This window comes from Myxocyprinus asiaticus, chromosome 13 (assembly GCF_019703515.2).
Source record: "Myxocyprinus asiaticus isolate MX2 ecotype Aquarium Trade chromosome 13, UBuf_Myxa_2, whole genome shotgun sequence".
NCBI classification, from domain to species: Eukaryota; Metazoa; Chordata; class Actinopteri; order Cypriniformes; family Catostomidae; genus Myxocyprinus; species Myxocyprinus asiaticus.
In genome coordinates this window covers 50,494,877-50,518,589 of record NC_059356.1, presented here as the reverse complement: position 1 = coordinate 50,518,589, position 23,713 = coordinate 50,494,877, and the positions used below count along the sequence as shown (strand labels likewise).

General features: G+C 40.2%; 1 protein-coding gene across 2 annotated transcripts in view; it reads left to right on the top strand.

Annotated features, from left to right (window-relative positions):
• Window positions 1-12,803, top strand: part of LOC127449855 (ATP-sensitive inward rectifier potassium channel 12-like) — a 13,963-nt gene extending 1,160 nt beyond the window's left edge. Inside the window, exons 1-3 of one of the 2 annotated variants that reach the window (XM_051713454.1) lie at window positions 1-4,004; window positions 8,358-8,498; window positions 11,290-12,803. The exon at window positions 1-4,004 is cut by the window's left edge and continues 1,160 nt beyond it. In XM_051713454.1, coding sequence (XP_051569414.1) covers window positions 8,476-8,498; window positions 11,290-12,787 — 1,521 coding nt within the window. In that variant the 5' untranslated portion in view covers window positions 1-4,004; window positions 8,358-8,475 and the 3' untranslated portion in view covers window positions 12,788-12,803. Of the gene's footprint in view, window positions 4,005-8,113; window positions 8,499-11,289 lie in introns of those variants that run through there. The other variant, XM_051713455.1, reaches the window with a different exon arrangement.
• Window positions 12,804-23,713: the final 10,910 nt, after the last annotated feature.

The window sequence follows — 23,713 nt, the reverse complement described above, 5'->3', positions numbered from 1 at the left end:
GCACATTCCGATTAAGATGTATCAGACTGCTCATCTGGGTATACTACTTCTCGATCTCTGTGTGATCTCTAGTAAACTAATAAAATAATTTCAACTCAAATTAATGTTTGATGTCCATTTATTTTATTGGCATGTACTCTTGTAATTACGGTGCATTCAAGTCCTTCTGTGAAGAGGTCGGAAACCATAAATACGACGTGAAGTGCATTCAAGTGATTTTAGTCGGAAAGAACGGACCCGTTTTGCAACTTCAGATTTCTCTCTTTTTCACATACTAGCAAATGTGGGAAACTTTTTTAGCACCAATGCAACAAAATGAAGAGCAAATCCATGCATTAGGTGTGCAAGTAATGCTTTATCTACTCTACTGTATCTATTTTATCATTATTGTGCAGCCACATATAATGATGGGAAATATAGTTTTGTTGCACAAGCTTGTCGTTGTATAAACCAGCTAAATGAGTCTTATTTGCATAATAAATTCAAGTTTTAGTGTTATTCTTCATTCACAGTACAAAAAATGCATACAAACTAAACTGCAAAGCCAAAATCCTCAAGTAAAACAAAATTATTACCAATAACAATTTGCTTCCGCCATGATTCCTAAATCGGCATGCCCCAACTTTCTGACATGACTTGAATGCATAATGAGCAGTCATATGGTCATTTACAAAATCAACACCAATGCAAAATGGAGGAATTCAACTGTTTCTGGAGACCTCACATAATTACAGTTTCAATGCAAATCAATATTTTATGTCCATATATTTATTTAGTTAGTTAGTAACCACGTAATAAGCTGGATAATGTACCGTCAACTGGTTGTTATCACAAAATAAACCGTCCTCCAGTTTGCGTCAGGGTCCTGATCACCCTGTCGGGGTTTATTTTGCGATAACAACCGACATTGTCCCTTATTTAAAGTGTGCATGTATTAGTGATACAATGTGAGCAGATTTTAGTTTGTAAAAGCCCTCATGTGTCCTCCTGCTAAATATACCCTCATTCCACAGTAACGTCCTTGCAAAATCCTGGCACACTCCCTCTCTCTCCTCTCTGTTCTTCTCTCTTCTTCATCCTTTCATTCGGCACCCACACACACTCCTACTGTCACTCTCCGGCTGTCATATGCTCAGACTTCCCCACCTCCTCATCCAGGCCTTCAGCACTTCACACTACAACCACACGTCTCCATAAAAACCATGTAACCGCCTCTCTGAAATCTCACAAACCATGCACATTTAAAAGAAATCAACTTTTCACAAACCAACCTCTTGAAAGATTTCTAAATAGCTACTTTAATGTTTTTGTGATCTTATTGCTGAACGTTTGTTTGTTTATAAAAGTGTTGCACAGAAACGGCACACATACATCTCAGTTTAATCTGGAAAGCATCACAATCTAATGAACATCTGCTAAACATCTTAAAACGATCAGATTTACATGCATTCTACACCATAAACGTCTCAAAGACATCTGCTTAACGTCTTATTGACATTTGAGAGGAAACGTGTTATAGACATATTGCAGATGAGCAAATAAGCAGAAAAATACGTCTTGTCTGGGTGATGGACGTGTGCTATCAGGGACTTTTGAATTTCTGTGTTCTGTGGATTTTTTGCAGTACATGAGAAGCAGAAGTCCCGTCCGATCGCCATATCCACATAGACACAAGGCCGTAACCATGTCTTGAACATTGGGGGGGCCAAACGATTTAAGGGGTGGGGGATCGTGGGTGTAATGCGCCTCTTCACTCCTTTTAAATATTTAATGCAATGAATGCTTTAAATGCAAAAAAGGCCCAAAATAGTTACATAGATTCATGCTTTTTTTAAAGTTCACACAGTACAAGACAAACACTGTCTCTACATTGCTAGATATTGTAGTCACCTTTTCTTTCTTTTTTGTGCTATCTCAAAGAAAAAATGTATATATGTACATATTGACCACTGCTGTCAAGGTACAAAGAAAAAAAATTATTAATATACCATAAATGTAGTCCATACAACACAAATCTTGTAATAAAGTGCACAAATCATTTGGACTACTGTTATGATGTCTTTATACTGAATCTTTAATAACAATATATAGTGCGGGTGTCTGGGTATCTCAGCGAGTATTGACGCTGACTATCACACCTGGGGTCACGAGTTCAAATCCAGGGTGTGCTGAGTGACTCCAGCCAGGTCTCCTAAGCAACCAAATTGACCTGGTTGCTAGGGAGGGTAGAGTCATATGGGGTAACCTCCTCGTGGTCATGATTAGTGGTTCTTGCTCTCAATGGGGCGTGTGGTAAGTTGTGTATGGATCGTGGAGAGTAGCATGAGTCTCCACATGCTGTGAGTCTCCGCGGTGTCATGCACAACGAGTCACGTGATAAGATGCGCGGATTGACGGTCTCAGAAGCGGAGGCAACTGAGACTTGTCCTCCGCCACCCGGATTGAGGTGAGTAACCGCACCACCACGAGGACCTACTAAGTATTTAATATTTTTAATATTTGCATTAAGAATATATGACAGTGTCCTTGTCACAACCTAAAAACTCAATAGAAGTCACAAGTCGCAGGTCTTACCATGTTCTAGTTTTAATCTGATGGAGATAATGCTCCACTTTGTGTTATAGATCATTTTCTTAGACAACATCAAGTGAATTTTCTAAAAAGCTTGCCAGATAAGCACATTCATTCAATTCCTTTACAATATACACACATTCACTATTTGTCTTAAACCTGATATGCTGAAAACATATAGAGGGTTAGGGTTTCCACATTCACAATTATGAATGACATACGAATATTTTAATTTGAAATGGTGATTTTCACCAAATGCTGAATAGTTTGCACTGTTGGAAATTACTGCCGGTCTGTACAACATTTCAGTCATAAAATAGTGGGCAAATATTGCATGTTTAGTTATATACTGACATCTCACTTGACATAAACACTCTTAACCTGAACTGCTGACAATCTGGCCATATCTGATTATTGGAAGGGACTTGTCCCACTCAATGTATGTTGTGGTTGCGGCCCTGCATAGTCGTTGAGGTAGTTATGGTCACCCCCAATATTCATATTAGTGGTCGACCAGTATGGGTTTTAAATGGACAATTGGTAAAATGTTACTTTGGTACCCTCCTACCCCAATCTTGAATGAAAGGAAGATTTCAAATGCTCTTCTGAATCAGGCAATTCAGGGGGTTCAAAATTCAATTTGTGTGTCATGAACACCATCATAATCATGTTATCCAGAGGAGACCGTGGTAGAGGAGAACATTTGTGTTCGGATGCTAAAATACTTTGACAAGAGGAGAAAGTCAGAAAGATAGAGAGGCCTGCTCTCTGAGAATAGCACAATATTCTTGACACCATGATGGTACGAGGATGCAATCTTTCTGGGGGCATTTTGATCTTTGGGTGGGCGACTGGTTGTCTCTATCGGGGTATAGGGGCGTGAGAAGTTTCCGGGGCTAGACATAAGGAAAAACAAGGGAGGCAATGCCCCCTCAAGCCCCCCTTTAGACCCGGCCATGCTTGACACTGAAAAACATGAAAATGATGAAATGTGTTAAACACAAACTCAATGTGTGTTATGGCACTGGTTATAATAAACCGATGTTAAGACGCCTCTTGTGAATTCAAGAGAGCGAATTACATTTTACTGTCATCCATTCATGTTAAATTCTGTCCTTACTAGACTAATTTGGACTCAATTTCACTAGATATCAATCCAAAGTGAACATAATCACAATGACAGGCCCTCATCTCTTCCTCCTCCTCCTCCTCCTCCTCCTCCTCATCCTCCGTTATCCGCCGGTCACCCACATGAGACCTCTCGGAGATTACAGCGTGAGGGAAGTCAGACTCAAACCGGAGAGATTAACCTGCCAAAACAATTAGAAAAACACGAATTATGAAAACACCGTGTTGGTAATATCGAGTTAAAGATGGAAGTGTCTTATGGAGAATAAAATAAAAGGACAGAAAGACACACGTGCTTTCATGAGGTGAGTAGTTCTTCATGTGCTTTCTTGTGTGTGCAGTGAATCTGTCAGATAAATGCTGGAATCCGCTGTATGTGTTCATGGGAGTTTGTTTCACTCTTTTAAAAGCCGGTAATTGTTTTACAGGCATCTGGATGAAGATACTGTTAAATTTACATATAAGCCTCTTGACATTTAATCATAATTAAATGTGTAATTAACAAGAACCTACCATGATATCTTCACTAGAGGGCTGTATAAGACATTGGTTCCAAAACCAACCCAAAGGGTCATATATGCTAATTTCCCTTAATTAAATAGGTTATTGCATTTGTTGAAAATGCTTTTCAGATAACCTAAAACATGCGCTTCATGTGGTAACATCTAAACTTAAATGGTTAAATTTAAGTAATCAACCAATTACAGGAATTGTAAGTCATGTAAGAATGTTTGAATGTCGTATTACTGATATCATACGTCCATCACTCAGACGTCTATTCGATGTGGGGGTTTTTTTACATCTGGAAGACATATTTTTTAGGTGTTTTCTCATCTACAATACGTCTATAAGACATTTCCTCTTGGATGTCAGTCAGACATTCAGCAGATGTCTTTGAGATGTTTATGACATGAATGTTTGTAAATCTAATCTTTTTAAGATGTTTAGCAGATGTTCATTAGATTATGATGCTTTCCAGATCAAAAGATCTAAACCAGACTTCTCTGAGATGTACGTGTGCTATCTGCACATAGAGTACATTCATACATACATTAAATCATAAACATCTCAAAAACATCTGCTGAATGTCTTGTTGACATCCGAGAGGAAACGTCTTATAGACAAGCAAACAACATAAAAAATACATCTTCCAGATGTAAACAAACACCTCAAATAGTTATTTGGGTGATGTTTGTGTTCTATCAGAGTCTCTGAATTATATAGACACATCCCTGATAGCACACAAACATCACCCAGATGTCTATTTGATGTGTGTGTTTACATCTGGAAGACGTATTTTTTTAGGTTGTTTGCTCATCTACAATACGTCTATAAGACATTTCCTCTTGGATGTCAATCAGACATTCAGCAGATGTCTTTGAGATGTTTATGATATGAATGTTTGTAAATCTGATCCTTTTAAGATGTTTAGCAGATGTTCATTAGATTATGATGCTTTCCAGATCAAAAGATCTAAAACAGACATCTCTGAGATGTACATGTGCTATCTGGGAGATGTTCAACATTGAGTTTAACGGACTGACACACAGATGTAATGGATGAACAGATGAGGAGAGGATGAGCGCTGGTGAAACACAGAGCAAAGTAACTTGATGCTGTAATGAAAAGAGATTAAAATCCGTCTGAGATCACGCACGGATCGTGCACCACATCTGGAGCTTTGCCCGATGTACCGCATGCAGAAACATACCTGTCATACTGTATTTTATGTAACAACCGCAACCCTGCAGATTTAAGACAAACATCTGCAGCATGTGCTACAAACCAGATAGCACACGTACATCTCCTTTTCATCTGGAAAGCATCTTACATCTGCTAAACATCTTAAAAAGATCAGATTTACAAACATTCTTAATCAGAAACGTCTTAAAGACATCTGCTGAATGTCTGATTAAGATCCGAGAAGAAACGTCTTATAGACGTATTGCAGATGACAAAACAACCTAAAAAATACGTTTTCCAGATGTAAACACACATGTAATCAGGGAAGTAATTAAAGTTTTCTAATAAGTTCTCATAGCTTACACACGAACGCTCCCATTATAAAGCAAACGAGCGATCCGTTCAATGATCTAGTTTTGCTGCATCACAGTGTAGACAGAAGTGGTGTTAGACTTGTTCAGTTTCCAGTGGAAAGCGCAAAATGTGCTGGAGAACCGTGACGCATGACTTCAGTTTGATTCCCCTGATCAATCCGAGTTTAACGTGTGTTTGTCTGAGTGTACTGAACTGTTTCCACACATACAAGAGTACCAAAGTCACACTTTAGATAACAATATCAAAGCAAGTGTCATTTATTGTAAAGACAGACAGCACAAACCCTAACAGTGCCTGCACATCACCCAGATGTCTATTTGATGTGTGTTTACATCTGGAAGACGTATTTTTGTGCTTATTTGCTCATCTGCAGTACATCTATAAGACATTTCCTCTCGGATGTCAATGAGACGTTCAGCAGATGTCTTTGAGATGCATGTAAATCTGCTCGTTTTAAGATGTTTAGCAGATGTTCATTAGATTATGATGCTTTCCAGATGAAAAGATCAGACATCTCGGAGATGTACGTGTACAATCTGGGAGCACACATCAAGCATAAAATATTTCGGTTGTCACTTTGTGTTTATGAGTGTGTTGATAGTGATTGTGCTGAACTCCACCTGTGGTTGCTCTGCTAGAACACCTGTGTGACACCTGTGTGACATCACTAGATACCAGGTCAAAGTCAACGAGCAATAATCACTCAGAAAAGTCAACATTAGTTCTGATAAAAGATCCAGCAGCATTTGAGACATTTACATTACATTTATGCATTTGGCAGACACTTTTATCCAAAGTGACTTACAGTGCACTTATTACAGGGACAATCCCCCCATATCAACCTGGAGTTAAGTGTCTTGCTCAAGGACACAATGGTGGTGGCTGTGGGGATCAAACCAGCAACCTTCTGATTACCAGTTATGTGCTTTAGCCCACTACACCACCACCACTCCTCTACATGCACAGTTTGGGGGCCAATGTGCAAACTCATAAGAAATCTTAATTACACAAATTTTGATTTCCTTTATAAGTTCATTTGAACTTTAACAGCAGTTTAAAATATTTTAAGAGTGAAGAACAATAACAGAGATTTCTCAGAAATGAATATCAGATGACATCTGCTTTAGTCTCAGATCACCTAAGAAATATAATCACTGTGTGTGTGTTTAAGGGCATATACTTCTGTTACAGTAATCCCACAATCCCCCTCTTTATCATAACACACACACGTCAGATTACACAGCAGGATTCTCAAGGGTCACATCTCATCAGTGTACTAAATGAGAGATGCGATTATTCAGACATCATTTAATGGATTAGGAGTTAAGAATAATACCATCAGAGTCTCCTTCAAACACACACACACACACACACACCGAGGGATTAAGTGTGTGTTTGTGTTGTGTAACAAAGCTTTGAGTCCATTTTCATTGTAAAGAGCAGTTATTGAATTGAGATGAAGTCTGACTCTGAATCTCCACCTGCTGAGACCGCTGAACAGACTCACCTCCAGATGAACAACTGAACGAATGTAATGTTTGTTTCAGTCACACACACAAATACTAGAGTATCAGAAGATGTTAAAATCTCTTCCTCGTGTGTCGTGTAAATCCAGAGGGACATTTCATTGCTCAGTGGTTGCACTTTTATAACTCAAGAGACTTAATGAAGTTCTTTACGCATCAACATTTCCTGACATGCAGTAATCAGCTCAGATCATTTACTCTTGGTCGGATTTGTTTGATATGTTTGAGTTCATATGCAGATTTTGGGATCTTGGAAAATCTGAGCACCGTTTGAGACATTCTTGAGACCTCGTGAGAGTCTTTTTCTCAGGAGAAACATCTGAGAAACATCTGAGCAGCAAATCTCATTTCTCTCTAGGAGAAACAACTGAGATATTAAAGAGATGTCGCTGATGATGTTTCTTTCCCAGTGGCGTGTGTGAGTGATTGAGTGATGTCTGTAATGAGTAACTGACTGCCAGATCACAGAAAATCTCCCTTCAGCTGTTATCAAAATCAAACCATATAAATGAGTGTCATGATGGATGATAATCTTAATGCACACGTACAGCATCAACAAAAGGCATATGCACCTCATAGTATTTACAGTAAGTGCAATATTCACAGCATAACACACACAACTGGAAAGAGTAAACACTGATTATGTGTTATTTATGAGTATGCTATCTAATGCAATGACAATAACACATTTTTAAGAGTGACTTACATTTTCAAATACTGGCACCATTGTAAATCAAAATCTTAAAAACATAATAAGTGTAAAACTGAAATCTTAATGTTGAGCTGTACATTTAGAGAACATACAAATTGGTGACATCCATGATGTTATTATTAGCCTGTGTGTGTGTGTGCATGTGTGTGTGTGTGTGTGTGTGTGTGTTTGAGAGAGAGAGCCATTTTAACAGCTGCTTTGACCCAATTGAAGCTTTTCCAAACCAGGACACAAATACAGTTTCTGTCCACTTCAAATGAATATTCTTTTCTGTTAAATAACATTAAAACACATTCAACTTTCACTTATGCATCATGTTCAGCACTGCATTTAATGCTTTTCCATGTTCTCTTTCTCTGCAGGGTTTGTGTTGTGTGTATTGTGTGTTAGGATGCCGATCCCGAATCTTTCTGCGTAGGCTAAAGGAAGCACTGTTCAGTCCTGTCAGCGAACACACACACACTGAAGATCAAACAGAGCATGGGAACCAACAGAGCAAACAGGTATGGCTAGTGTGTGTATGTTTGTGTGTGTTCACATTTGCAGACAGCATTAGAGCATTTACTGTATATGGGTCAATATATAGGTGTCGCAAACCATATCTGAACAATTCCACATTACATCACTTCATTTAAGGTTAGGCAATGGCATAAAATCAATGCTCTTTTACTTTTGTATGAATAAAATGTCAACAGATCATGAAAAACTGTATAGCCAGAGGCACACTTTGAGTACATTGAAAAGTGTTTTGAAATTTTATTTGAAAATGCCGTGTTACCCAAGAGATCGTGTTTCTTTTAAAATAATCAGAAGGAGCTACGAGCCATTTTTCTGCATGAAGAGGTTTTATGAATGAGCAAGAACCTTGAAAGCTCTTAGTCGGTCTGACGGTTTAAATTCTCAATAGTAAATAAGCAAATATTTTGTTCTCTAATGTGTTAGCTAAAATGGCTCTTTCTGTTTTTTCAGAAATTGACATGTTTGTTTGGCTTTACTGTCTGTGATGCTTCTGTTCTTCCCACTCCGTATGGTACTCAAACTGGCATCTCCAGCATGGGAGGCAGGTGCGCTAACAAGGAGACTAAAGGCTACAGCCTCTAGCATCAGTCGCTAGTGCACCTCTTGAGGTCAGGAGAGTGAGGTTTATACACATTGCACAGCTATTACACTCACCCCCTTAAACCTCACTCCCATCCGGGTCACAGCACCACTGTGATGCTCCTGTCCTGCCTGCTCCGTACGGGACTCGAACCGGCGTCTCCAGTATGGGAGGCAGGTGCGCTAACAAGGAGGCTAAAGCCTCTAGCATCAGTCGCTAGTGCACCTCTTGAGGTCAGGAGAGTGAGGTTTATACACATTGCACAGCTATCTATCAGCTGGCCACCGTTACACTCACCCCCCTAAACCTCACTCCCATCCAGGTCACTGCACCATTGTGACGCTCCTGTTTTACCCTCTCTGTACGGGACTCGAACCGGCGTCTCCTGCACGGGAGGCGGGTGCGCTAACAAGGAGGCTAAAGGCTACAGCCTCTAGTGCACCTCTTGACGTCAGGAGAGTGAGGTTTACACGCTGCACAGCTATCTACCAGCTGGCTCCCGTTACACTCACCCCCCTAAACCTCACTCCCATCCAGGTCACGGCACCATTGTGATGCTCTTGTTCTACCCGCTCCATACGGGACTCGAACCGGCATCTCCAGCATGGGAGGTGGGTGCGCTAACAAGGAGGCTAAAGGCTACAGCCTCTAGCATCAGTCGCTAGTGCACCTCTTGAGGTCAGGAGAGTGAGGTTTATACACATTGCACAGCTATCTATCAGCTGGCCACCGTTACATATACATACATATTTGCATATTGATTTTAACGTGTCTCGTAAGTATCGCAGCAGTTTCGTGGTGAAATGAACACTAGAGGCGCTACAACAACAATTACTTTTATTCACTTTCACACAAATAACGAGTAAAACGGCAGATTATCAGTTCAGAAACACTTCCTTTTTGCTCTGTTCCTCACAACATGCTATCTTATGACATCTAAACACTTTTACTGTAGCGCATGACTCATTTTAATGTTTGCATTACATAACCAACTACATTTACAACCATGTCCGAGGGCGATCGAATTGTGCGTTAGCTCGACTAATAGAGCATTGCACTTGTGATGTTAAGGAGTGGGGTACGAGTCCTGAAGAGCACACTAGTCGACACGTGAACCCAAAGTGTCATAGAAGCACCACAAAATGACGTGGTTGTGTTTTTCATTTCACATTTGCTTTTTCTGACACTATCGGTTAGGTTTAGGTTTAAGGTTTAGGGTAGGGAGGTCGGATTTGTTAACTTAAAACTCAATAGAGCATTAACCTTAAAATCTCATCTGTTTGGGAGAACTCAAAAACGTTTTCCACCACACAGTGGACTTTTCACCTCGGAACATCTGCAATTCGTGTCATGAACCACGTAATTTCATTTTGTAAAAATGTCGCCAGTCACGTAACTGTCATGAGATCAGGGTGTTTCCAGCTGTCACAGTCACACATGACAACCGGATGTGTGTTAATGATCTACAACAATCATAAAGCTCTGAAAATGTAGGAAATATTTTTTAGTTTCTGTCTGAACTCTATGTGTTTATCAGACAGTTACAGGCTTTTAAGCATAATTCTAAGTGTGTTTTAGAGCCACCCAAACCATATTAGACCATTGAAAGACAATGAAAAATTGCTTTTTTTATATATATATTTGTGTGATTGTGTGTGAGTGTGAGAGTGTGAGAGAGAGAGAATGATGAAAAGGGAGGGGAAGACTCGGGTTATAATCCATAAACCTGCACTGACCGCAATCCTGATATGGCTCAACACAACTCACCTTTCCCTTAATCCTCTCTAGACGAGAGGGGCAGGTAACTCACACCTGAGTCCTGCATACCTTTATGAGACAAAAAGTGAAAGAGAAGGACAGAGAAAGATGAAGGAGAGAGAGAGAGAGAGAGAGAGAGAGAGAAAGAGACATCAAGGGTCCACTTCCTAACTCTAACCCTGACCTTTATCAGCAGAGGTCAGGATAGGACTGTTTCTAGAGAGAGACGCATTAGACACAGAGAAAGTGTGACTCATGCTTTATCTGGAGTGAGTGTGCATCCTTTAAAGTGCTCACTGGAAAGAACAAATGGTCCAATCAGATTACAGCTCTTGACCTGTCTTCCCCCAGTCTCCAAAAACTCTCCAAAATGACCCTGAACTCTTACAGATTCACATGTTTTCTGACCAAAACTCTGTGTTCTTTCTGCTCTTCAGGTACAGCATTGTGTCTCCTGATGAGGAGAGACTGAAGATCTCCTCTCTCGGCCTTCACAACGGCCACAGTTTGAGCTGTCTGCACTCCCCCGCCAGTGCCATGAGCGGTGAGGGGACAAGCATGGTGTTGGGCACCAGCTACAATGGGAAGATCTCTACTTCTGGACGTGGCCAACTGAGGAGTCGCTTCGTCAAGAAAAATGGCCAATGCAACGTCGTCTTTTCCAACATGGACGACAAGCCATGGCGGTACCTTGCGGACATCTTTACGACCTGTGTGGACATTCGCTGGAGGTACCTGCTGCTGATCTTCTGCTCCACCTTCCTGGTGTCCTGGCTCATCTTTGGCGTGATCTTCTACTGCGTCTCTCTGGTTCATGGAGACTTTGATAAGGATCGTAGAGTTCGAGTCCCCTCTGGGCAACAGAAGGAGTGGAAACCGTGTTTACTGCATGTTGAGGGCTTCGTTGGGGCTTTTCTGTTCTCCATTGAGACCCAGACGACCATTGGCTATGGCTGGCGCTGCGTCACTGAAGAATGTCCAGTAGCAATTGTGACTGTGGTCGTGCAGTCCATCGTCGGATGCATCATTGACTCTTTTATGATTGGGACCATCATGGCCAAAATGGTGCGGCCAAAAAAGAGGAATCAGACACTGCTTTTCTCAAAGAATGCTGTAATTGCATTGAGGGACGGAAAACTGTGTTTGATGTGGCGCGTAGGAAACCTGCGTCGTAGTCACATCGTAGAAGCTCATGTTCGTGCGCAGCTCATTCGACCCTATATGACAGCGGAGGGTGAGTTCATTCCTCTCGAGCAGACCGATCTAAATGTCGGCTATGACGAGGGCACTGACAGACTCTTCCTCGTATCTCCTCTGGTGATAGTACACGAGATCGACGAGGACTCTCCGCTCTGGACAATGAGCAGGGCAGATCTCGAATCGGACGACTTCGAGATTGTTGTGATTCTTGAAGGTATGGTTGAAGCGACGGCCATGACCACACAGGCGCGCAGCTCGTATCTTTCTCGTGAGATCCTCTGGGGTCATTGCTTTGAGCCTGTTATCTTTGAGGGCCGTGACCGCTATCAGGTCGATTATGCGCACTTCCACAAAACCTACGAAGTTTCGGCAACGCCCGCCTGCAGTGCAAAAGAACTGAAGGAACTGGCTGGTCATCGGTCATCCGCCTCATCACGTTCTGTGACACCCATCAGTCGGCGGACTCAAACCCTGCTGCCACCTCACTCGCCCAGCTCTTTCTGCTATGAGAACGAGGTGGCGCTGTGCTGTGGAGAGGAAGACGAGGAGAGGCTCCAGGAAGGGCTGACCGGCCTTCCCACAGACTTCCAGAAAATGTTTCAGGATTCGGCCACAATGACCTCCGGCAGTAACATGCTTTGCATGTTGGACATGGACAGTCAGATTGAGTTTGATATTTTACACACTGCCATACCACTTGACCCGACGACCTATAAGAGTGAATCTGAGATATGATGGGATGGAGGCATTTCCATTTCAACCCCACATCTCCCAAATTTCCCAAAGAATCTAGTTTATGTTGAAGGATTCCAATGATAAGATGAACTATGTTGATAAATCCAAGATCGCCTTGCCTGCTTTTGTACTTTACTTGTGCAGTCTTCCCATTGGAAAGAGGAAGCTGGAGTGTTTACCCTCAAGGAACCTGTGACCCTAAAGGTCAAGACCTGATGTCATGTCTCTTAAATGGTAATTTGCCTCTCATGAGATCACATGAGGGGGTCACGTCATGTGGCTTGTCCTGAAGGAAGATGAGGTCACAGATTAAACAGACGAATCATGCTTTGAAGCTGATGACAGAAAATAAGAAAGATGCCAAGAAGACTGATATATAGAAGCACAAATTAACTCACCAAAGGAGAACAGCTACTGTAGATCTCAGGATGGACTCTTATTTTTCACTCCGTACTGTAAAGTTGTGATGTGTTCTCGTCTTGTTGGAATTACTGTAATAACAGAAGATTCCCAGAGCTGTTCACGTCCTCCGACTCAAATTATTAGTTTCTATGGCAGTGTTCATAACACCAAAATGGATTTATGTGCATCTGGTTGATGATTACAGCGAAATACTAAATCAAATCAACATAAAATTCAATTCTATATTTTCTTGTAATATATTATAGAAAGCAGTAGGTGCACCAGGTAACATACATCTATAGTAAAATGACATAAAATGTTGCTACGTGGCTGTTTTTATATGAGGACACAATCGTGAAGCTCTCATTAAACTCCAACTTAGAACTTCAAACCAAGTGTGAATGGTTTTTACTACTCGCAAACTTATGGCAATTCTGACATGAGGTGAATGCATTAATTCTATAGCTCTAAATTCTATTCTAAGGCCATTTCCACAGTAATCCATTTTTAGGACTCTGTTTTCAGTTTGAGTTTTATAATGTGCAGGGTTCCCACAGTCCCACAGAAATATGTGATTTCCAGGCCTAGAAAAGTCTTTGAAATGAATAAAATCATCGATTTCTAAAGAGAATTTACATGTCTCTTTTTAGCTCTAAACTCTTCAGTTCTTAACTATTTTAACTGGCTTGAATTGAGTGGAATCGTTATAAAACGATTTCTTTTTTAAATCCTTATTCAGTAAATCACAAACGACTGAGGGAACCCTGCATGTAAAGCAGAACATGTAAAGTTTTTCATTAATATTAGATAAACAGTGTAAGTTAGATTTTAAACTAATATGCAACCATTACAATCCAAATACACACAAGAAATATTTTAATTGTCATTTTTTTGCGTGTTACATATTAAAGAAATGCTTATATTTAATGCAGCAGTAGATCATATAAGATTTAAAAAGGAACGGATTTAACGTTGGACTCGTTCTTTGTCCAAAGTTTAAAAGGGAATCAGGTTTAAATGCAGCTGAGAGTTTTTGGAAGTAATTGTGTGAATATTGTGATGCGTGTTTGGTACGTTTGCTCGAAAGGAAAATGCACTTTTACTCCTTTAATTGTACGGTGACTAAAGTATGTGTATATTGAAACAGAAAGAGCGTGATATAATGGCATATGTGGATTAAAATGTGTATATTTTTTAAAATGTATGAACTAGAAAATCAATAGTATTGGTAATTTTTTGTTTCCTTGAAACCCTGAATATCTCCTGTGATTATGCTGTTATTTTTTGAAGAGGTTTCAGGTTTCTGTTTGTTGATTCTGAATGAGAAATTGAATGTGTGTAAATATGAAGCTGCTGAATTCAGTTCTGCATGATGAAAATATGATCTGATCCTTTTCTGGCTCTCAGTTTGAACTCTTTGAGTCTTCCTGTTTGAGAATCTTCATCTTTGAGATTCCAGACGACATTCTGATGGAGAAACTTGACTTGAAAGCATAAAAACTCCTGAAATGCACTTTATCTTGTATTGCACCTTCTGATGTGTTATTGAAATAAATCTTTATACTGCACTCTGTATGGATGTTTAAGCTCATTTTAAATACATGATCAGATTTGTACTTATGACGCAGTTGACCACTAGAACAGATCATGTACATCAGCAGCTATACGACCTCTCATAAATAATCACATGACCTCCCATTTGACTCTGTTTCAGTAAAATAATTCACCTGTTACATGTTCTTCTGTTATTAATATTTTGATCATGCATGTTTGATGCTGTATAAAGTTGAAGAGTACAGCTGGTCAAATCAACACACACACACACACACACACACACACACACAGGAACTAGTTGTGTACATATGACTCTACACTACTGCACCTCATATCTGTTGAACACACCGAACCAGAATGAACATGTTCTTCAAAAGTCAACAGTATAAATGACACACACGTGTTAGTTTCCCTATATTATTGAGGACGTCTCATGTATGCAATGTTTTTATTTATACAGAAGTAATTATATTTGCTAACCCTCAACTCTAACCCTCTTATAACTTATTATATCTAAGGTGAAACATGATTAGGGCAATTTATGAGCCTTTCAAATAGTGAGGAGCACTTGAAATGTTCTCATTAGTTTTAACATGTTCCCTTATATTAGAGAGAACTTAAAAAAAAATGTCCCTCACAAGTAAAGTCAAATCTGTATACACAAATCTTTACAAATCCAGTTATATTCACATGAAGAACATCTGACTGAGTTGCAATTCTCTCATTTCACCAGCAGATGACACTAAAGACTAACCTTTACCACACACACACAAACACACACACACACACACACACACACACACACACACACACACACATACACACCTATACACACACACACACAAACACACATTCACTCTCGCACACACACACACACACACACACACAGACACACTCACTCTCGCACACACACACATACACACACATACATAAACACACAAACACATACACACAGAGACACACACATGAACAGAGACACACACAAACACACGCACACACACACAAGCACACACACACTCACTCTCGCACACACTCAAACACACAAACACACACACACAGACACACACACACATACACACAGACACACACAAACATACACACACACAGACACACACAGAGACACACACAAACAGAGACACACACAAACACATGCACACACACAGACACACACACACACACATGCACAGACACATGCACACAGACACACACTCACTCTCGCACACACTCACACTCACAAACACACACACACACACATACACACAGACACACACACACACACACAAACACACAAACACACAAACACACACAGACACACCCACCCACACACAAACACACACACACACACACACATAAACAAACGCACACACACACACATACACACACACAATCACAAACTCACACACACTCACACACAATCACACACTCTCTCTCTCTCACACACACACACACACACACACAGAGACACACACACACAGAGACACACACACACACAAACGCACACACTCTCTCACACACACACACACTCACTCTCGCACACACTCACACACAATAACATGCTCACTCTCTCTCTCTCTCGCACACACACACACACACACACGCACAAACACTCACTCACACACACACTCACTCTCGCACACACACACACACACACAATAACATGCTCACTCTCTCTCTCTCTCTCACACACACACACACAAACACTCACTCACACACACACACACACACACTCACACACACACATATACACACTCACACACACATACACTCACTCACACACACATACACACACACATTCACACACACATACACACATACACTCACACACACACATAAACACTCACACACACACACATACAAACACACACTCTAGCGCCCCCTGTAGGTCACTTGTGTAATAAATATGGATGAATCTGAAATTGTTATGAATATAATGAAATATTTGATTATAAAGATTATAAAGCAATGCCAAAAAGCAGCATTCACACTAGTAGACCACACTATTGGCATAAAAACACCAAACACAATATAAATGAAAAATGGGGTATTCACATATATAAATATACAAATAGCAGTGGTGCTCTCGAATATGCTGCCTTTACAACTGACTAGAGCGAAGAACATTTAACTTGAAAAGGTTTTTTTGAGTTAAATGAGGACAGAATGTGTTAAATGGATCAAACAAAAACTGGACCGGAGTTGACAAGAAATGGAATGGAATTAGATAAGAAATTATTGAGTAAAACTGAACACAAGAATTGAAGATAAACTAAAACTAGAAGAAAAATAAAAGGTAATTGGACAAAGTCCTAGTGAACAAGTGTACTGTAAAAGTTCTGATTGAGTGTACTGCTCGTAGGCCGTCAGACAGATCCACAGTGACTATAACACCGTGTCCTAACCACACGAAACGCGATGCTGCGACACACGATAAATGGTATCTTTTCCATGTTAATCAGAGTTTTTGTCCTAACCAGACATGACGCTGCGACACACGATAAACGGTATCTTTTCCGTGTTCGTCAGAGTTTTTGTCCTAACCAGACGTGTCGCTGCGACACACGACAAACGGTATCTTTTCCATGTTCATCAGTTTTTGTCCTAACCAGACGTGACGCTGTGACACACGATAAACGGTATCTTTTCCATGTTAATCAGAGTTTTTGTCCTAACCAGATGTGACGCTGCGACACGCGATAAACGGTATCTTTTCCATGTTCATCAGAGTTTTTGTCCTAACCAGACGAAACGCGACGCTGCAACACAGGATAAACGGTATCTTTTCTGTGTTCATCAGAGTTTTTGTCCTAACCAGACATGACGCTGCAACACAGGATAAACGGTATCTTTTCCATGTTCATCAGAGTTTTTGTCCTAACCAGACGAAACGCGACGCTGCAACACAGGATAAACGGTATCTTTTCTGTGTTCATCAGAGTTTTTGTCCTAACCAGACATGACGCTGCAACACAGGATAAACGGTATCTTTTCCATGTTCATCAGAGTTTTTGTCCTAACCAGACGTGACGCTGCGACACACGATAAATGGTATCTTTTCCGTGTTCATCAGAGTTTTGTCCTAACCAGACGTGACGCTGCGACACACGATAAATGGTATCTTTTCCGTGTTCATCAGAGTTTTTGTCCTAACCAGACGTGATGCTGCGACACAGGATAAACGGTATCTTTTCCCTGTTAATCAGAGTTTTTGTCCTAACCAGATGTGATGCTGGGACACAGGATAAACGGTATCTTTTCTGTGTTCATCAGAGTTTTTGTCCTATCCAGACGTGACGCCGCGACACACGATAAACGGTATCTTTTCCGTGTACATCAGAGTTTTTGTCCTAACCAGACGTGACACTGCGACACACGATAAACGGTATCTTTTCCATGTTCATCAGAGTTTTTGTCCTAACCAGACATGACGCTGCGACACACGATAAACGGTATCTTTTCCGTGTTCGTCAGAGTTTTTGTCCTAACCAGACGTGACGCTGTGACACACGATAAACGGTATCTTTTCCATGTTCATCAGAGTTTTTGTCCTAACCAGACGAAACGCGACGCTGCAACACAGGATAAACGGTATCTTTTCTGTGTTCATCAGAGTTTTTGTCCTAACCAGACATGACGCTGCAACACAGGATAAACGGTATCTTTTCCATGTTCATCAGAGTTTTTGTCCTAACCAGACGAAACGCGACGCTGCAACACAGGATAAACGGTATCTTTTCTGTGTTCATCAGAGTTTTTGTCCTAACCAGACATGACGCTGCAACACAGGATAAACGGTATCTTTTCCATGTTCATCAGAGTTTTTGTCCTAACCAGACGTGACGCTGCGACACACAATAAACGGTATCTTTTCCATGTTAATCAGAGTTTTTGTCCTAACCAGACGTGACGCTGCGACACAGGATAAACGGTATCTTTTCCGTGTTCATCAGAGTTTTTGTCCTAACCAGACGAAACGTGACTCTGCAACACAGGATAAATGGTATCTTTTCCATGTTCATCAGAGTTTTTGTCCTAACCAGACGAAACGCGACGCTGCAACACAGGATAAACGGTATCTTTTCTGTGTTCATCAGAGTTTTTGTCCTAACCAGACATGACGCTGCAACACAGGATAAACGGTATCTTTTCCATGTTCATCAGAGTTTTTGTCCTAACCAGACGAAACGCGACGCTGCGACACAGGATAAACGGTATCTTTTCTGTGTTCATCAGAGTTTTTGTCCTAACCAGACATGACGCTGCAACACAGGATAAACGGTATCTTTTCCATGTTCATCAGAGTTTTTGTCCTAACCAGACGTGACGCTGCGACACACAATAAACGGTATCTTTTCCATGTTAATCAGAGTTTTTGTCCTAACCAGACGTGACGCTGCGACACAGGATAAACGGTATCTTTTCCGTGTTCATCGGAGTTTTTGTCCTATCCAGACGTGACGCTGCGACACACGATAAACGGTATCTTTTCCGTGTTCGTCAGAGTTTTTGTCCTATCCAGACGTGACACTGCAACACAGGATAAACGGTATCTTTTCCGTGTTCACCAGAGTTTTTGTCCTTACCAGACGTGACGCTGCAACACACGATAAATGGTATATTTTCCGTGTTCACCAGAGTTTTTGTCCTTACCAGACGTGACGCTGCAACACACGATAAACAGTATCTTTTCCATGTTAATCAGAGTTTTTGTCCTATCCAGACGTGACACTGCAACACATGATAAACGGTATCTTTTCCATGTTCATCAGAGTTTTTGTCCTAACCAGACGTAACGCTGCGACACACGATAAACGGTATCTTTTCCGTGTTCATCAGAGTTTTTGTCCTAACCAGACGTGACGCTGCGACACACGATAAATGGTATCTTTTCCGTGTTCATCAGAGTTTTTGTCCTAACCAGACGTGACGCTGCGACACACGATAAATGGTATCTTTTCCATGTTCATCAGAGTTTTTGTCCTAACCAGACGTGACGCTGCGACACACGATAAACGGTATCTTTTCCATGTTCATCAGAGTTTTTGTCCTAACCAGACGTGACGCTGCTACACACGATAAATGGTATCTTTTCCGTGTTCGTCAGAGTTTTTGTCCTAACCAGATGTGACGCTGTGACACACGATAAACAGTATCTTTTCCATGTTCATCAGAGTTTTTGTCCTAACCAGACGTGACGCTGCGACACAGGATAAACGGTATCTTTTCCGTGTTCATCAGAGTTTTTGTCCTAACCAGACGTGACGCTGTGACACACGATAAACGGTATCTTTTCTGTGTTCATCTGAGTTTTTGTCCTATCCAGACGTGACGCTGTGACACACGATATACGGTATCTTTTCTGTGTTCATCTGAGTTTTTGTCCTATCCAGACGTGACGCTGTGACACACGATATACGGTATCTTTTCTGTGTTCATCAGAGTTTTTGTCCTAACCAGACGTGACGCTGCAACACACGATAAACGGTATCTTTTTAAAATTATTCTTATTGTAGTATATTAAAGCCTTTTGGCCAAGGGTGTCACAAACCTACCGAGTGTTGTGTTTAAAGTCTCACTCTCTTCAGACAGCGCTGTCATACACACACACACCGGTTCAGATTCAGAACGACAGAGGGGAGACATCCCGGCTCATTCCAACTTTCTCTCCGCCATAGAAAGCGAACGACCAGACGGAGCTTCAGTGAGTAAATGAGTTGCGTTCAATAAACAGACTGTTTCGTCTGTGAATCCTCTGTTTTCTGCATTTTATTGTCAATTATCCTCATTTTAGCGTATTAATATCATGGTGTTGTGTCACGCCTGGTGTGGACAGACCGATCACATCGCGTCTGGTTAGGACGAGGTGTAATAGAACGACTCGCCATGTTTAAGTGTTCTACATATAGAAAAGTCGAATTTTGGAGTTCTCTACAGGTAACTAGAGTATATTCAGTCATCTGTATGTAAAGGGCATCACCATGAAAATATTTCAATATGATGAAGTGGATCTTGAAATCAATTGTGCGAGGTGTCCAGTGAATGTATTATGTTATTGGTGAACTGCACGTCTGGTCACGTCTATTGATAATGAAATGAGATCATGATGGCCTTGTTCAGACAGGCAGCTAAAATCAGATTTTTTATTTATTTTTTTATTTTTTTGCCTATCCGACTTAAAATCGGTTTAGTTTTTGTAGTCTGAACAGATTAAAAAAAAAAAAAATACCATGAAATCCAGTTTCACAATACTTCTCCAAACTGCCTTTGTGAGCCCAAATTACCTTTAAAAAAAAATCTAATTTCTGTTAATGAATTTTAGTCTGAATTTTTATCATTCGTTGTGCGACTGGTTGTTGCATCAGATGTTGTGATGACACGTCAAACACATATCGAAGTGCAGCTAAAGCAGTGCCAACCTCTTTTACAATCATACAGTCATTCACTTTGCCAACCCAAAGAGACGACACTAACCATGCCACATATCAATGTCCTTCAACATCTATTGAGTGTCACCAATTCACACTTATTACACGGGTCTGATGAATGTCGTTTGGATACTGGTGTAACACATTGGTTCAGAAAAATGTTAAGCAGTAACTTCTTTCTCTTTAGCAGTAATGGACTCTGAAATAAAAGCTTGAAATAAGCAATGACTCAGTGACAGAGTACTCTCCTAAATACCCACTGATTTCTCAAAAAGAGAACAGATACCCCCAAAAAGAACAAATGAAAGCATCTTTTCCATCCCACATTTACTACTTCCATAATCACACATTCTTTCGTCTTCTGGAGGGTTTTTAAAGACTCTCAGTAACCTGGACCAGCTGCCTTCACTAATAAACTCCCATTAATCAATTAATTAACCCATTAGTGGACTGGACATCCTGAATAGCTCCAGCAGAGAGATTCAAAGAGAGAAAAGGGATTCAAAACAACAATAAATGTGCTCAACACACAACTGTCAATCCCTCACTGACTTTAACTCTTAATTTCCATCCTGTTTGATTCATCTTGTTAATGGTCATTGTGTAAATAATCAAACTAGAATTAATAAAGTTCAAGTGTCTGAATCTGACTACAGTATATCTCAGAAAGTCTGTTATACTCTGTTATAGAGAGACACACCTCAAGGAGAGACAGACAGATAGAGAGACAGACAGACAGCGAGAGAGAGAGAGAGAGAGAGAGAGACAGGTCTGCTGTAAGTGATAGTGCTGTATTGTGTGTGTCAGTAACAAAGGACTATTGTGGCTGTTTTCTGCCCCCCTCTCTCATCATTATGTGTGTTTCACCCCTCCCCTCTCTCTCTCTCTCTCTTTCCCCAAACTTGACTTCCTGTCTCTTAACCTTTTATTGGTGTCCTTACTGTGGGACTCAATAGAGCATTATAGTGGAAATCAGAATGAGCTTTAAGTGTTCTCACGTACACAAGGAATTTTTTTTGGTGATAGGAGAAACAAGCGCACACCGAACATTACAGTGAGACACAGAATATAAAACAAGGTAAGAGTATAAATACACATACAAATAAAATTGGACATATAACAGAATGCTTCTCTATAGCAGAAATGTTTTATTTTACATACTTTTTGTACTTTAAAGGTGCTGGAAGCGATTTTAGCATTCTGAAGCTTTCACGTGACTGAGCAGTCGAATTAGCCACACCCCCTCATTCCAAAACCACGCCCTCCAAGGATAATTTTGAGACCAAAACTGAGCAAAAGAGCAGCATTGTTTGTTCCTGTGGCTGTGAAATTCAACAGTGGCACAACAGCGCCCTCAACTGACAAACACTATGAATCACAGCCTCAATGATATGCTTCAAATACAACACTATGAGAACGAGCAAAATGATTGACAGGTCCGTGGACACATTTTTGTTTGCTGTTTACAAAGTCTACAGCTGTCACAGAGACCGGTGAGATATCTCATGACACTTATTTCATTAATATTTCTAAGGGAGTAGGAAAATGTTTGCATACTTTTCCATGAAATAATTGCTTACAGCACCTTTAATGCAAAGTTTTTTTTATTACAAGTTACCAGGGGCGTGGCTAGACTTCAGTGTCATCCAGGGCTTAGCCCACAGACCATATTATAATATAAAAATAAGAAGAATTATTCCTTCCATGACTTAAAAAATGACCACCCTACCTGTCAATTAATAATTATATTAAGTGCAACACTGACACTGGATCAGAACTTTATATGAGCAAATGTCAGGTGCACAATAAACAGATCAAACATGTTTTAATTAGGTTATAATTCTCCAAATATTATAACTATAATCTCAAAAATGCAACGATTTTATTCTAATACTTTTGACTTTATTATAAAAATATTATGACTATAATCTTAAAAATGCAATGACTTTATTCTAATAATTTTGACTATTATAATACTAAATTTAATATCATAATGCTACGACTTTATTCTCACAATTTTTACTTTATTTGCAAAATATTATGACTTAATTATTTATTCATTTATTTGTTAAAAATAACTTTATTTGTTATAAACGCATCTCGAAACACCTGCGTTGGGTTTCATGATTCCAGGTCGTTTTTAACAAAGCAAAGTTTCAACACTTGATAAACGTGTGCAGATAAAGTACAATAATTACACAAGTTCAATGCCGTCTGATTTTAAACCATTTAAAAATCAAGGCACCCCAAAAAGGCTTTTTAAACGCAGCAGTTTAACTCCATGCACATGACATGGATATGTGAAGCAGCACGGGCAGAGTGCATATACAGGCAGTGTGACAGTTTGACTTTAATGTGAGATATTATCATTTTAAGACCCGTGTCTTGTGCTATTTAGGCTTATAGCTCACTGTTCTGCTAATCTGAGTTGCGTTTGAGGAAATTCCATTGCAATAAAAATTCTTTATTCCCACATAGACTCCCAGTAGATATTTGGTCAGCTCACATGTAACTTTACCAGTTAGCAACTAGTCATTAATGTGGCTTC